Below are 13562 nucleotides of genomic sequence, written 5' to 3' on the forward strand. Positions count from 1 at the left end.
GCTGGTCATGTGATGATGATTTTGCCCACAAAGGCCGATATGATGATGATGATGATGATGCGCACGAGGCCGATATGATACGAGGGGATGCCCACGTGCTAGACAGGCGTATATATACATATATATATATATGATTATGCGTTATATATATATATATATATATATATATATATATATATATATATATATATATATATATATATATATATATATATATATATATATATATATATATATGCATATCATTGGCCCACGAGCGGTCCCGTATGTACGAAGTTGCATTTCTTTCATCCTATGTACCTTTATGTTACTTTCATACCTTACATACTCAGCACTTTGTTCGTACTGATGCCCCTTTCGCCTGGGGGACGCTGTATTTCATGCCTGCAGGTTCAGGTAGACAGGTTGACGATCCGCCTCAGTAGGTTTTCGTCCAACTGATATTGGAGGACTCCACTTGTCCCGGAGTTGCTGTCGTGTTTTGGTACATTATTTTTTTTTTGTACATACGGATATGGCGGGGCCCTGTCCTGTCCTTGTTATGTCATGTAATCTATTAGAGGCTTGTAGACAGTTGTGGAACTGTTAGACATTGTATGGCCCTCTCAGCCTATATTTTGTTGCATAGGTGTCCATGATGGCCTTGTCGGCCCGTACAGTTATGTCCAGCATGATTATATACACATATGCCTCGCGCTTGCTCCTTTTCAGTATATTTCTCTTATGATCTAGCAGTTTTCCATCTGACGACCCTAGTGGTCCACCCTTGTATATGATTATGATATGTAAGCATGATTAGCGGTGCTCGGTAGGTAGGGCCCGGGTGCCCGTCATGGCCTCCGGTTTAGGTCGTGACACTCGACACGCTATTAACTATTAAACGGGGATGACTCATGAGTCTAAATAAGATAAGGACTAGCATGTGATACGTTTAAATTAAGCAAGTAGGTGCATCACCTACTTGCTAAAGAAGTGGCTGAAATTATATCCCCCAAAAGTAAGAGAGGGGTCAGCCAAAGGGCCCTTTAAAGGGCTAAAATCTCTCAATTATTCATGTAATTTTCCAGAACATATAGAGAGCATTAAAAGACCATAAGAGTTATCTCTCAATCATCCCCCAATCCCTAAGTGATTTCAAGTGTTACCAAGTGATTCTAGTGCCAAAAAACTCGAAGTTCTTGCTAGTTTCTCTTCCTCTCTCTTGTAGCTGCATTGGAGGTTAATTCCATGTGAAGGGAGCTTAGGGTTTCGCTGGTTCTGATCAGTCCAAGGTAATTTTATGCTTCTCCTTCCCTTAGCTAAGCTTCTAGGAGTTGTAGCTCGATAGAACTTGCGAGTTTCAAAAGAGTAGCATGCTGATTGTTGTAGCGCCACTGCTGGCTGGTTGTGAACTTGTTTTTAAGTTGAATTCATGGCTGGTTTACATGAGAAGAGGCTTAATTATGTACTACTGGTTGTGTTGCTCAATTTGAAAGAAAAGACAAGTCAAAAACATGTTTTGGGTATTGCACAGTTGTCAATTTGAGGACTTGTGAGCCCTTGTATATGTCTTTTGAGTTGTCTCTTAACAGTAATCCTCATGGTGGCCTCGTCGGCCCGTTTTATATATATGTTTTGGCGTTGTTTCAGTTTCAATTGAGATAGTCATCATTTACAATTTATCTTGAGTATGGCCTTGTCAGCCTACGTTGGTATTGTTTGCGTTTCAGGTTGGCCTTATGGGCCTAAGTATGATTAATTGCATCTAGAGTTAAGTTACAGTCGGTACGCTCGGTCAAATGAGGCACCGAGTGCCAGCTCATCCCTCCAGAGTGGGGGCGTGACATATTCATAGTATTAATTATCTCCCTAAATTTGATTATTTGATAGTTGTTATCCCCTTAACGACTCATTTAGGGAAATGGGATACCCACGCTTGCCATGCAGAATATTTTGTCCACGTGGCATTTTTTAAAATAAATTATATTTTTCTATCTTTATAAATTTATTAATTTTTTAGAATTCTTTTCCGAGTCAAATCTGTTAAAAAAAATCCATTAATTAGGTTAAATTATTTTAGTTGGCTAAATATGATGAAGTTTCACTTAAATTTTTTACAAATTTGGCATGAAAAAAGATATAGAAATGCATAATTGAAATAAATAGTTATTACATCTAAAAAGATATACTTCCTCCGTCCCAATTTGTTTGACACTTTTCTCTTTTCGAGATTCAAACGAGTTGTTCGTTGATCGTAATTTTTTCATATGCCTTTTAAATATTTTAAATTATTAATTATGGTGACTTATACTACTTTTTACATAGTTTCCAAATATGTAAGTTTTATATCGAAAATTTTAAAGATTTTATATTCAAACACACGGTCAAAATTAAGAAATATGACTTTCGAAAAGCGAAAAGTATAAACAAATTGGGACGGAGGGAGTAACAACAAATACACAGTTTGAACATTATTGTTTTGGCTAGAACCTTTTATGTGGCTAAAAATAATGAAACTCTAAGCAAGAATTTTTTTGTAGATTTTGCCATAAAAAGTGCAGTTTAAATAAATAGTCGTCGCATTTAATGAAGAAACAACACAGAAGTATACAATTGCAACTCTATTGTTTTCAAAATATCTTTTTATTTGGTAAACACTAATGGAGCTCTAGGCAAGGAAATAAAATCTCCTGCCATCTTACAATTTGAATAGAAGAAAATGAATTTTCAGATTTCTTGTGTGGTTTTTTCAGATCTCTTATATATAAAAAAGGGAAAATGCATAAAAACACCCTCAAACTTGTCTCGAATTACCAATAACACACTTATACTTTGCGGAGCTCCTATAAAAACTGAAATATTTATATCCTTAAGTGATGCTGTGGCACAGCAAGTGTGCTCACTCTCTATTAGGCAAGTGTGAGGCAAAAAGGTAAGTAAATAATAATTAATTTGACAAGTGTCATTTCTTAATTGAAAACTATACAATTAAAATTTGATTAACTATAATCACTCTCTCTGTAACCCCTTCCCTCTTTTACACCCCTGCAACTAAGTCATGGAAAGCATGGTCTGCCACTATCCCCCTCCAAATATTTCTATCTTCTCCTTCTTTCTTCTTAATCTACAGTATTCTTTTTTCATTACCAAAATCTTCTCCGAAAAACACACAGCACAACCAAAACAAAGAAAAAGAGAATCCTTCAATTTCTTCACCTCGCCGGAAAATATTTCCGGCTCTTGCTTAATCATTTATCAGTATCTAATATATCAATAATGCAATGTAAAGTACAATCAAATGCATAACTTGCCCTAAGATTTCATTCCTCACCAAAGCTGAATCTATTCTGACCCATTTAGTTATTACTCAAATTGAATTAAAAAATTAGGATGAATAAGACATGTTTTTTGCAAATTTGTAAGTATCACTTATCTCAATTAGTTGACATCTCAGTGGTTTACTAACATTTTATTTTCAAGTTAATTTTATCTATCAAAAAATGGGGGCTGTTTACAACAAAGATCACCATAAAAGGAATTGATTCAAGAAGGGAAAAAGACGAGTAAGTAAAAGATCCAAAAACGGAAAAAAGAAAACATTTAAGGGAGGCATCAAATGCAGCAACAAAATTTTGGAAACAAGAATATATATCGACAAATATAGCCAAAAAGCTTATGTAAGTAGCATCATGTTTTAAGAAGAGATGGTTGGAGAAGAAAGAATAGGGAAATAAAGAAAGATAAAAAGGTACCAAAAAAATAGGCGCATGTATTACACTATGCACCAAAGATCTGTGGATGACGTTTTAATGGTGTCAATATTTCAGTTTAAAATAGTCCAGGGGGGTCATAGGACCCCTGCAAAGTATAAGGGTGTTACTAGTAATTCGAGACAAGTTTGAGGGTGTTTTTATGCATTTTTCCTATAAAAAATGAAGATCTCTTGTAAAGGGTCATAAAACTAAAAAAAAGGTTTGTAATGAGCTAAAAAATCATTTTCCCAGGAAAAAATAACAAGAAATACCAGTTGGTGCTCCATTATTTTAACTAAAACTTTTTTATTTGGATAAATGATGGAGTTCCAGCCAAGTTTTTTTAATTCCAAATGTGCCCCAGAATATGAAAAATACACAGTTGGATCACATAGCCATTTTATCTAAAAGAAAATAAATAAAAAATACAAAATTGGGGTAAAGTAGGCATCGTACATTAAGATGAATCAAGAAGAAATAAATAATTACAATAACAACAACAAATCCATTGTGATCCCACAAGTGAGATCTGGTGAGGGTAGGATGTGAGCAGACCTTACCCCTACCTTTGTGAGGTAGAGAGGCTGTTTCCGGTAGACCCTCGACTCAGAAAAAAGTACCTGGCACGGTAATGTCAGAAAAGAGAAAGCAAACTAACAAGATACAAAACAATAGTGGCAACAGATAGTAATACACATCAAGGAATAAGACGTGATAACTGAATGCTATTACTAAAGAATAAAGAAGAAATAAATAATTGTATGACTATATCAGAATTAACGATTAGAAAATACCCCACCCGGATTTTTTTTTTCTTTACTCCCATGCGCCTAGTGGACACGCTAGCTTTTGAGGTTGAGTTACGCCCAAGATCCATTCTTTATATGGTATCAGAATCAGGCCCATCCCATTTCATTCTTTATCTGATGTTGGGCCCCACCTTATATTGTCCACGTTCCAGATGTCCAGTCCTGGACATGCGGGGGGTGTTGATTCTCCCACATCGGTTATGGGATGAATGTTTAGACTTTCTATATGGACTTGAGCAATCCTCCCCTCATGAGTTAGCTCTTAGGGTTGAGTTAGACCCAAGATTCATTTCTTTACATGACATCAGAGTCAGACTTATCCTAATTCACTGTTTATCCGACATTAGACCACCATCTTATATTGTCCATGCTCCAGATGTCCAGTCTTGGACATGCAGGGAGTATTGCTTGCCTCCACGCTCTCTGTCACGTTGGTTTCGGAGGATAATGGTTATAAAATAGCCACGTTGAAGGTACAACTAATAATCGCGTCAAGTTTAGATAGGTTTTAGGTATTCTGCCAATATTAAAGGCAATTATTACAATAAATCAAATGAAAGTGAACAGGGATTACCCAACTGGTGAAAACTGCACGAACTATCAACTGAAAAATTACATATTCTCATTATCCAATTCATTAACGTAGTTCCGTACAAAAGTTTTTATCTAACTTGTTACAGCCTAGCCTATCTATAAATAAACAAGAATCTGAAACAATCAATAAATAAATAAATTCAGTGATCTGATTATGGCAGGCGTCCAATATTTGAAGCAGAATTTTTTTTTTGAAGCAGAATTTTTTTTTTTTCCATTGAGATTAAAAGATATTCTTTGAGACCAACGTATGTCATAATCTCTGTGCTTCCTCATTCCCCCAGCAAATCCCTACTTGTTCCATTCATTGTGACAGCATTTGCAAACCAGCTCTTAAATCCTCTAATGTGATTGTAAGTAACTCATCCGAGTCTATACAGTCAAAACTGAGTCTCAAATCCAAATTTTCTCTTGCATTAACTAGCATTGGATCCACTAGACCTCCATTCATCTCCTTGCGCTGTTTTTCAGTGGTTTCTTCCTCAATAAGTGCTGCAACAGTATCAACACTACATGAAGGATTCAACTTAAATCCGTATAACAAGCTGCTCTCAGCTTGATTAGTCGTTTTAAGATGAAGAATGTTAGCTAGGTCCTTGGAACTGAAGTTTTCAAAATGAAAGAACTTGGTAACTCTTCTACAAAAGCCTTCATTGGAGGAGATCACACGCTTCATTGGTTCACTATAGCCTGCAAAAATGACTACAATTTTCCCACTGTCCATGACAGACATTATCTCCTCTAGCGCTTCCAAACCATAATCCTTATCATCTGACTTTTGCATAGGTATTAATCGATAGGCTTCATCAACAAAAAGAATTCCCCCTTCAGCTTCTTGGATCTGCAGATATGTTTAGAGACTTGGTCATATATGAGCCAAATGTCAAATATATAGTACAAGGTACCGAAAACATACCTTTCTCCTTGTCTTTGGTCCTGTATGACCAACAAATTCACCAACCAGATCTGTTCTCTGCACTTCCGCCACCTTGTCGGTCGGAAGAATACCTACCATATGAAGTAACTTGCCAAGAATCCTAGCAACCATAGTTTTCCCTGTAATAGCATTGTCAAAGATGTCTACGAAGATATTCATCAAACACATAAGCTAAGCATTAATATATCTAGGTAAAATCTCAAGCCTATACTGCAATGAGAAGAACTGGTAATATAACCAGGATCAATCATCAGGGTATCTACTTTTTCTAATGACTTATTTATGCCACCTCTTCTTTTAGAGCATGTGCCTCAAACTCTTTGTTGTAAAAAGAAAAGACATAACCTTACCAGTTCCAGGGTTTCCAAGAAAAGCCATATGGGGTGGTCTTCTTGCACCAACGTTAAGCCCTAGGGCCTGACGGCGCTCATCCAAGAGCATCCCCTTCGCCCACTTGCGGAGTTGCTGCTTAAGCTCATGTAAGCCCACTATTTTAGACAATTCGTTTTCAAGTTCATCCATTTTTGCTTTTGTCTGGCTGCATGCTTCAATAGCCTTACGTTTTCTTTGCTCTTCAAGATGCCGATTCAGAAGTTCACGCAATTTTTCATTCCCAGGTCCTTGAGAGAGATGATTTAAAGGAGTCATGCCCTCCTGCATTTCATATATCCTACCAATTAGTAACGATCATAAAAGGAACTCAAAATCATTGAATAATAATCTACAATACGTTGTCTTCGGCACTACAATTAGCATCATGATCTAACAATGTCTTGACCGTAGAACAGTCTTCAGCTCGTAGCGAGTGCCAAACAGCAAGATGCAATGGAGTCATCCCATTCTGCAAGAAAGCCACACAAATGTGAGAAATCAAACATTTAAAAAAAAAAAAAAAAGGCTCAATCATAACCGAAGCAGTAGAATACACACATTTGCTTTCGCTTCAACAAGAGCACCATGAGCAAGAAGCATCTTTGCAGCTTCATTACAACCATTCTTGGCTGCCATGTGCAATGGGGTCTCTCCGTACTGCAATACCCAAAATAAGTCCACTTTTTTTTTTTTTTTTTTTTTTTTTTTGAACAGGAAATGAAAGAAGAACTGCACCAGCTCGGAATCGAACCCGAAAGTAACTGACAGTGTGAAAATTCTTAGTTAAATATCTTGCTGCACATACCATATTCTTGGCTTCCATCTCGACCTTTTCTGGGCCAGACCAACCAAGCAAAAACTTGAGTATTTCAACATGATTGTATCCAGCAGCAACATGAAGTGGTGTCTGCACCATCTGCACCGAAATAAATTGCAAACTATATAAAGAAAATGCTTTTTGCATAAACTTGGATATCTAACTCTGACAAAAGAGTAAAGACTATGACCAAATAAAGGATACATATAGTTCACCCTCGTAACTGTTTTGAAACATGAGTTCCCTGTTTCATTCTTCGGAAATTCTTATGAAAACTTAAAATCCCAGCAGATAGATATCATAGATGAAGTCACATTCCCAATATAGAATTCAAATGTATCAGAAGAACAGAAACTTTTTTTTTTTTTTTTGGTTATTAAGAGAACAATAGTCATCTATTTTAGAAGCAAAAGCACCTTCAAAAAAATTAATATGTCCTCCGCAGAAATCAAAATGTCAAAACGGTACAGGAGATCACTCATTACAGACTAGCAGATGGTCCAGATCTGGAAGAAAATCCAATATTCTCAGTCCAAATAACCTGGGCAACGTAAATACGAAGAGTCACTAAGCCACCTAAAAATAACACAAGTACATTAAAATCATATTTTCCATTTTGAAGCAATGTGACTTGAAGCTTAATATAATTAATTCTGAGGTTTGAACTTTTTCATTTTCTCATTTTGGTTATAAGCACCAAACAATAAGCACACCAACAGAACCATGCCGACTTAGTGTTCCTGAGATTTTTATTGACAATACAGGTAGAGGGGTAGCAATTATAAGACTGCTAATGCAGCAAAGTTAAGAAGATCAATGGTTCATTTACTAATTTTTTGTTGTTTCCTGATCAAAAAAAGAGGATCAATGGTTCATAGCTAGGCAGAGCTATTTCTATTTTTGGAAACAGAAGCTCTACTCTAGAATTCAGTACATTCTAAAGTATGCTTTATCAAACTGAATACGCGATCTTCATAACTTCAGTACTAACACTTAGAAAAAACAACTTTTCAAGCCAAATGGTGACTAAGTCAATCTACTATCAGTGAAGTGAATGTCCTCAACTCGAAGAAAGAGAACAAGAAATGTGCAATTTGGCTTCGTAACAGTAACCTCTCTTGTGGTTATGTTTACTTCCCTTGTTTTTAATTTTTTGCAACACTTCTTTTAACGTATTATCATTAATGTAAAAATTGTAATTTCATTAATTTTCCCTTCTTTGTGTATTCTTTTATTCAATTAATTTTGTAATGATCTTAACAAAGGAAATAAACTCCTGTGGAGCTGACAGATCCCAAGTTCTTTAAAATGTCTTTTACATATTATGTTGGATATTGCTTTTACCTCAGAACTTTGCCCATTCTATTTCTGAATCAGCCAACCATATTCTAACAATTTTTATATGTGTATATAGTCGGCTCTGGGGCAATCATAAAGCACAACCCAGAGAATTCTTGAAACATATTTGCTAAGTAAGTAAGCAAGATTGTACAACAGAGGGGTTTCCTAGAACCCACATTTTATTGGCACATTTTTCATAAACCCCCAAAAAGAAAGAAAGGCACAAAGAAAGAAGGGGTAAGGAGATCACGTACAACAGGGTTACGTTCATTGAGAAGAGAAGGGTTGTCGGAAAGCAGCTTTTGAAAGGAAAGCAGATCACCAGATTGAGCGAACCCGTGAATGGTTGTGACGGGTCTGGATGATCTTGACCGTTGATCTCGTGACCTCTGCATTTTCTTTCCCTCTCTCCGCCAATAACCAAAGACGAAGAGACAGATAGAGAGAGAGAGAGAGAGAGAGGATATTCAATAGCCGTCGGTGGATTTGAGTTTCAGGGGAATTTTCTACAAATACGCTATGGTGATGTGAGAGGGTGGGTGGGGTCAGAATGGCGCATAATAAATAAATAAGAGCTTCGCGCGTTGTTTCCAAATGTAGGCTGTCTTTAGTTGGCTGCCTTTCCAGCTTGTATCCATTCATGCTGATTGGGAGTCCGGAACCAAAATGCCCAAAAAAAAAATTATTTTGAATTAAAATATTCCAACAAAAAAAATATTACAAAAGTATTTTTAAGCCTTGATAAAATCTTTGTAAAGCATGTTTCATAATGCGATTAAGTTAAGTGCTTTAGCGCATTATTTCTTTTGCATATATATATTCTCTCGCTATAGCGCAGTATTTATGCTATAGGACTCCACCATTTTCCACAAACAGTCTCTTATTACATTTTGTCCTTTTTACGTAATTTAATAGTATATTAATCATGCTTTGAGACTTCGAACTTCATAATTTATATAGAACCCTACTTATATTTGTACAATTAATAAGATAGGCTCAATACATCAGTCTACGCAATACTTTGGATTGTCGTTTTAGTGATTGAAAAGTCTTTCGAAGTCCTTTTTTTGTTTGAAGACTTGTAGTCATTAGCTTTACATTATTTATCTTTTAGGGTTTCGTCTTATTTTTAAATTAATGCTTAACTTTATTTCGAATGTGTCACGTTTTTTTATTATCAATTTAGGATGTGAAAACTATAAAAAATAATAAAGACTAAGATAATATTTATAAATATGCAAAAAAATATATAATATTTACGATAAACTATCTCAACACTAATGTATATACACTATCGAGGATGGGTCCCCCGTAGGTATCTGAGACTATCACTGTAGGCTTTAAGGCTCATACCATCCCCACCGCCCTCGCCATCTCCCATCGCCCTTTTTCCTCCGAATAACCAAGGCCTCCAAGTCGTGATCATCTCCTCTTCCCCCCGGCCCGTGCGCCTTGACGAATGTGCTTCTTCTTGGGATCTGGTCCCGCTCGCACGGCAGAACCTCATGATGACCTGGGTCTAGAAACTCGGACTCTTCCTCGTCAGGAGTTGCCACCGTGGGGCAGAAGGATGAACCTAAAAAATATATAATAATTAGTACCATTTCTTATTTATATTGAATACATTAACGTTATTTATTTAATCAAACTTGTGTCAACGGGCTTTGAATGGGCTCTGAGATGAGTCGTAGGCTCACGAGATGGGTGTGGTGGTGAATATGAGGTAGTCTCTGGACGAGATCTTTGTTCGAAGTCCAAGTAAAGGTTATAAAATTAAATAAATATTTACCTTATATTAAATAAAATTAATTTTAAGTAAAAAACTTACATGCGCCTCGGTAGTCTCAGAAAGATACCTACTGCCTCGGCGGTGAGAAATGGTCTGAATGGGTCGCTCTACTGGACCCACTAGCACCGAATCCTAAAATATGAAAAAAATGAAATAATAAGTAACATACATATTTAAAATAAGTACTTTAAATAATCAAATATGTATATTAAATATTGACCTTATATTGAATAAAATAAATTTTAATAAAAAGCTTACTCTGTGGCTCGATAGTCACGTAGGAAGACACGTCTAACTCGCCCGGACCCGACGAGAAAATGCTTGAGTGGGTGGCTCACCCGGGGGAATCCTAAAATATAAAATATTACTAAATATTACTAAAATATATATATATATATATATATATATATATATATATATATATATATATATATATATATATATATATATATTTAAAATAACTAATTTAAATGAACAAATAAGTATTTTAAATACTAACTAGGGATTAAAAACTCATCGAAGTCAAGAATTCGGCTCCCTAAATTCCTCACGAGGTCGCTCATCGCCTAATGAAGCGCGTAACGCCGCTCGGTCAACGTTATCACGCTCCTCCATGTATGCATTTCGGCTCGGGCGCGGTGAAGACCCGTGTATCTCGGCAAGTAAGAGCGCGGCGTAAACGTGGTGAGTCCCCGAGGCCGCCCGCATAGGCACAGAGCATTTGCGGATGAACTAGACTGCGTGAACGCCTACGGAATGGGATCGGCCTCGTCGCCTCGTCTACTAGATGGTGTCCGCCACCACGTGTCCTACAACGGCGGCACCGCGTCCCTGCGCGCACGGCGTCCTCGGCGAAGCACGGCGTCCTCCCCGCCGACACGGCCTCTCCTGCGGGAGCACCGGTCTCTCCCGGCGGCGCACGATACTCGGCCTCCTCGGAACGAGGCTCCTCTCTGCGTCTAATCTCTCCTGCCTGCCGGATACCATCCTCGTATATCCGTACCATCTCCGATGCAAGCCTAGGGTAAGGCATATGCTCTAACCCCAAGATGCGTAAACGCTGTACGACCACCAGCTGCATTTGTGTCCAACAGTAAATTAAAAAAAAAAGTTATTTTTTAAAACGTAACAATTAATGCAATTAAATAAATCTAAATACGATAAACTTACCAATGCCTCGTACTTGCCGCGAGTGCGAGTATCTTACATCTCACAGGCCGCGCAAAATTGGGTTGCGTCAATCGACGTGTGATGCGATGATACTTAGCGTATGTAATCTTCAATGGGAGTCAAATGGCCGACCACCGCTAAAGTGCCCAACTTTGTTCTCTCAACGGTGGAGTGTCGGACATCCATGAAAGCCGGAAAATCATCATCAACGGCGGCCGATCGTCTGCGGGTAATGTCGGAGCTCATGACGGACGTCAGGGGGTATACTCGGTGTATGCCTAAACTGTCGTAAGACACGCTCGGGCATGTGATACTCTACGATATCCAGGTGTATCAATGGACACCGTGACCTCCAAACTTAGCGACTTACTCTTTCATCAACAAAATGTAAAAGGCCGGCAAAGCATCTAATATAGCAGCGTACGGCGTCCATATAAATAGTTGCATAACATATAAATACAAATCAGTGATCACCAAGTAGAAAAGATGTTTAATTAAATTAATAATGTAAAGTTAAATAGTTTTTTACCGCGTCGTCCGTCATGTGATCAAAATTTGGTCCGGAATGAAAAGAATCTTGTGGTGCGTATCCACGTCCCGATCAAAAACCCTTTATTCACCTCCTCGCATAAGGCATGTCAATCTCGAGGTGATGCCTAGGTACGGGCCGAAAAAGCGCGATCTCTCCCACGCCCATAATCGCAAGCGATATTAGAAAATACGATTTTTAAGTCGTCGTTTCAAGAGGTTTGTCTACATTAAAGGTACGTACACTTAAAATATTACCTGGAGAAGAGCAAAAAATCCACACACATCTCTGACAACACCAATAGACGCTCGGCACAGGCATTTATAAAGATACGTTAAAAACGACACCGCCCCGAGGTAGTCTCCCCGAGCGGTCCGGATGCTCCAAGAAAACCAAATAACGTAAGGCGACAAAGGCACCCGGATGAGTTCGGGAACAAGATGCCCCCGAATATAATAGCGGGTACAAACGGGCATGACGATCATCGTCGTGCGTAGGTGCCGTCCACATGCGGATCCGGACCCTCCAAATAAGTGCGAGTGCACTAATCGAACCCGACGTCACCGAAATCGGCCCTCGGCATCAAGCACGAAGTGGGTGAGCCTAGTCAACTCTGTCGCCCACGTCTGACCAGGAGGAGGCTCATACCGATTGTATAGTGGCTCTCCATCTACCCGCAATCCAAAGAGGACCTCCATATCCTGAAGTGTAATCGTGGCCTCACCAGTGCGAAGATGAAAGGTATGTGTCTCTGGCCTCCACCACTCAACCATGGTCGTGATGAGCGCCCAATCATGCTGTACTCGACCAACGGACACGCAACGATAGATGCCGCCCCGAAATAATATCTCCAAGACGCGAGGGTGTGGGGGGTGCTCGCGTAAAAGAGTCCACGCTCTCTGCAGCCTACGGGGACGGAGCCTAGTAGATATCCCTATAGTACCGGCCCATAATAACTCGGACCTATGATTGCCTTGCAAAGACAATACTGATCTATCAGCGGGCCCCGGGTGAACAGCGGGCCCCGGGTGATCATCGGGCCCCGGGGGAACATCGGGCCCAGGGGGAACATTCGGATCCATGAAAGAGTCCGGTCTGTACAAACTAAATTAGTCATTATTCTTAAAATGAAAGATAAATTATATTAACTAATTAATAATTTGTAGGGAATGTGTGAATTATGTAGTATTATATCTTGTGAATAATTAACATGGGATATGCAGTAGATTTAATATGTGATAGTAAGGACACATATGTGATGGCAAAGACTTTTAAGTTAATTACTTTTGAATTATGTGATGGCAAAGACTTTTAAGTTAATTAGTTTGGGAATCAAAATTCAGCAGTAATATTTGTTTAGAACTCTATTTTGAATATGTGATATATTTTTAGTTGACCAAATAGCCAACACAACTACGATAAAATTAGACTAGAAGAGTATATTCGTCGACCACATATTTTCCTACAAACTTT

At 38.2% G+C, this 13562-nt stretch overlaps 1 protein-coding gene across 1 annotated transcript; it reads right to left on the minus strand.

Annotated features, from left to right (window-relative positions):
* Positions 1-5148: 5148 nt before the first annotated feature.
* Positions 5149-9087, minus strand: LOC132039957 (uncharacterized). Its single transcript, XM_059430522.1, has 7 exons — positions 8856-9087; positions 7249-7359; positions 7002-7100; positions 6802-6912; positions 6422-6725; positions 6051-6190; positions 5149-5975 (listed from the first exon to the last, which is right to left on the minus strand). The coding sequence occupies exons 1-7, from the start codon at positions 8994-8996 to the stop codon at positions 5439-5441; spliced, it is 1443 nt and encodes a 480-aa protein (XP_059286505.1). The 5' UTR covers positions 8997-9087; the 3' UTR covers positions 5149-5438.
* Between the last annotated feature and the right edge of the window lie 4475 nt (positions 9088-13562).

This window comes from Lycium ferocissimum, chromosome 12 (assembly GCF_029784015.1).
Source record: "Lycium ferocissimum isolate CSIRO_LF1 chromosome 12, AGI_CSIRO_Lferr_CH_V1, whole genome shotgun sequence".
Taxonomy (NCBI): Eukaryota; Viridiplantae; Streptophyta; class Magnoliopsida; order Solanales; family Solanaceae; genus Lycium; species Lycium ferocissimum.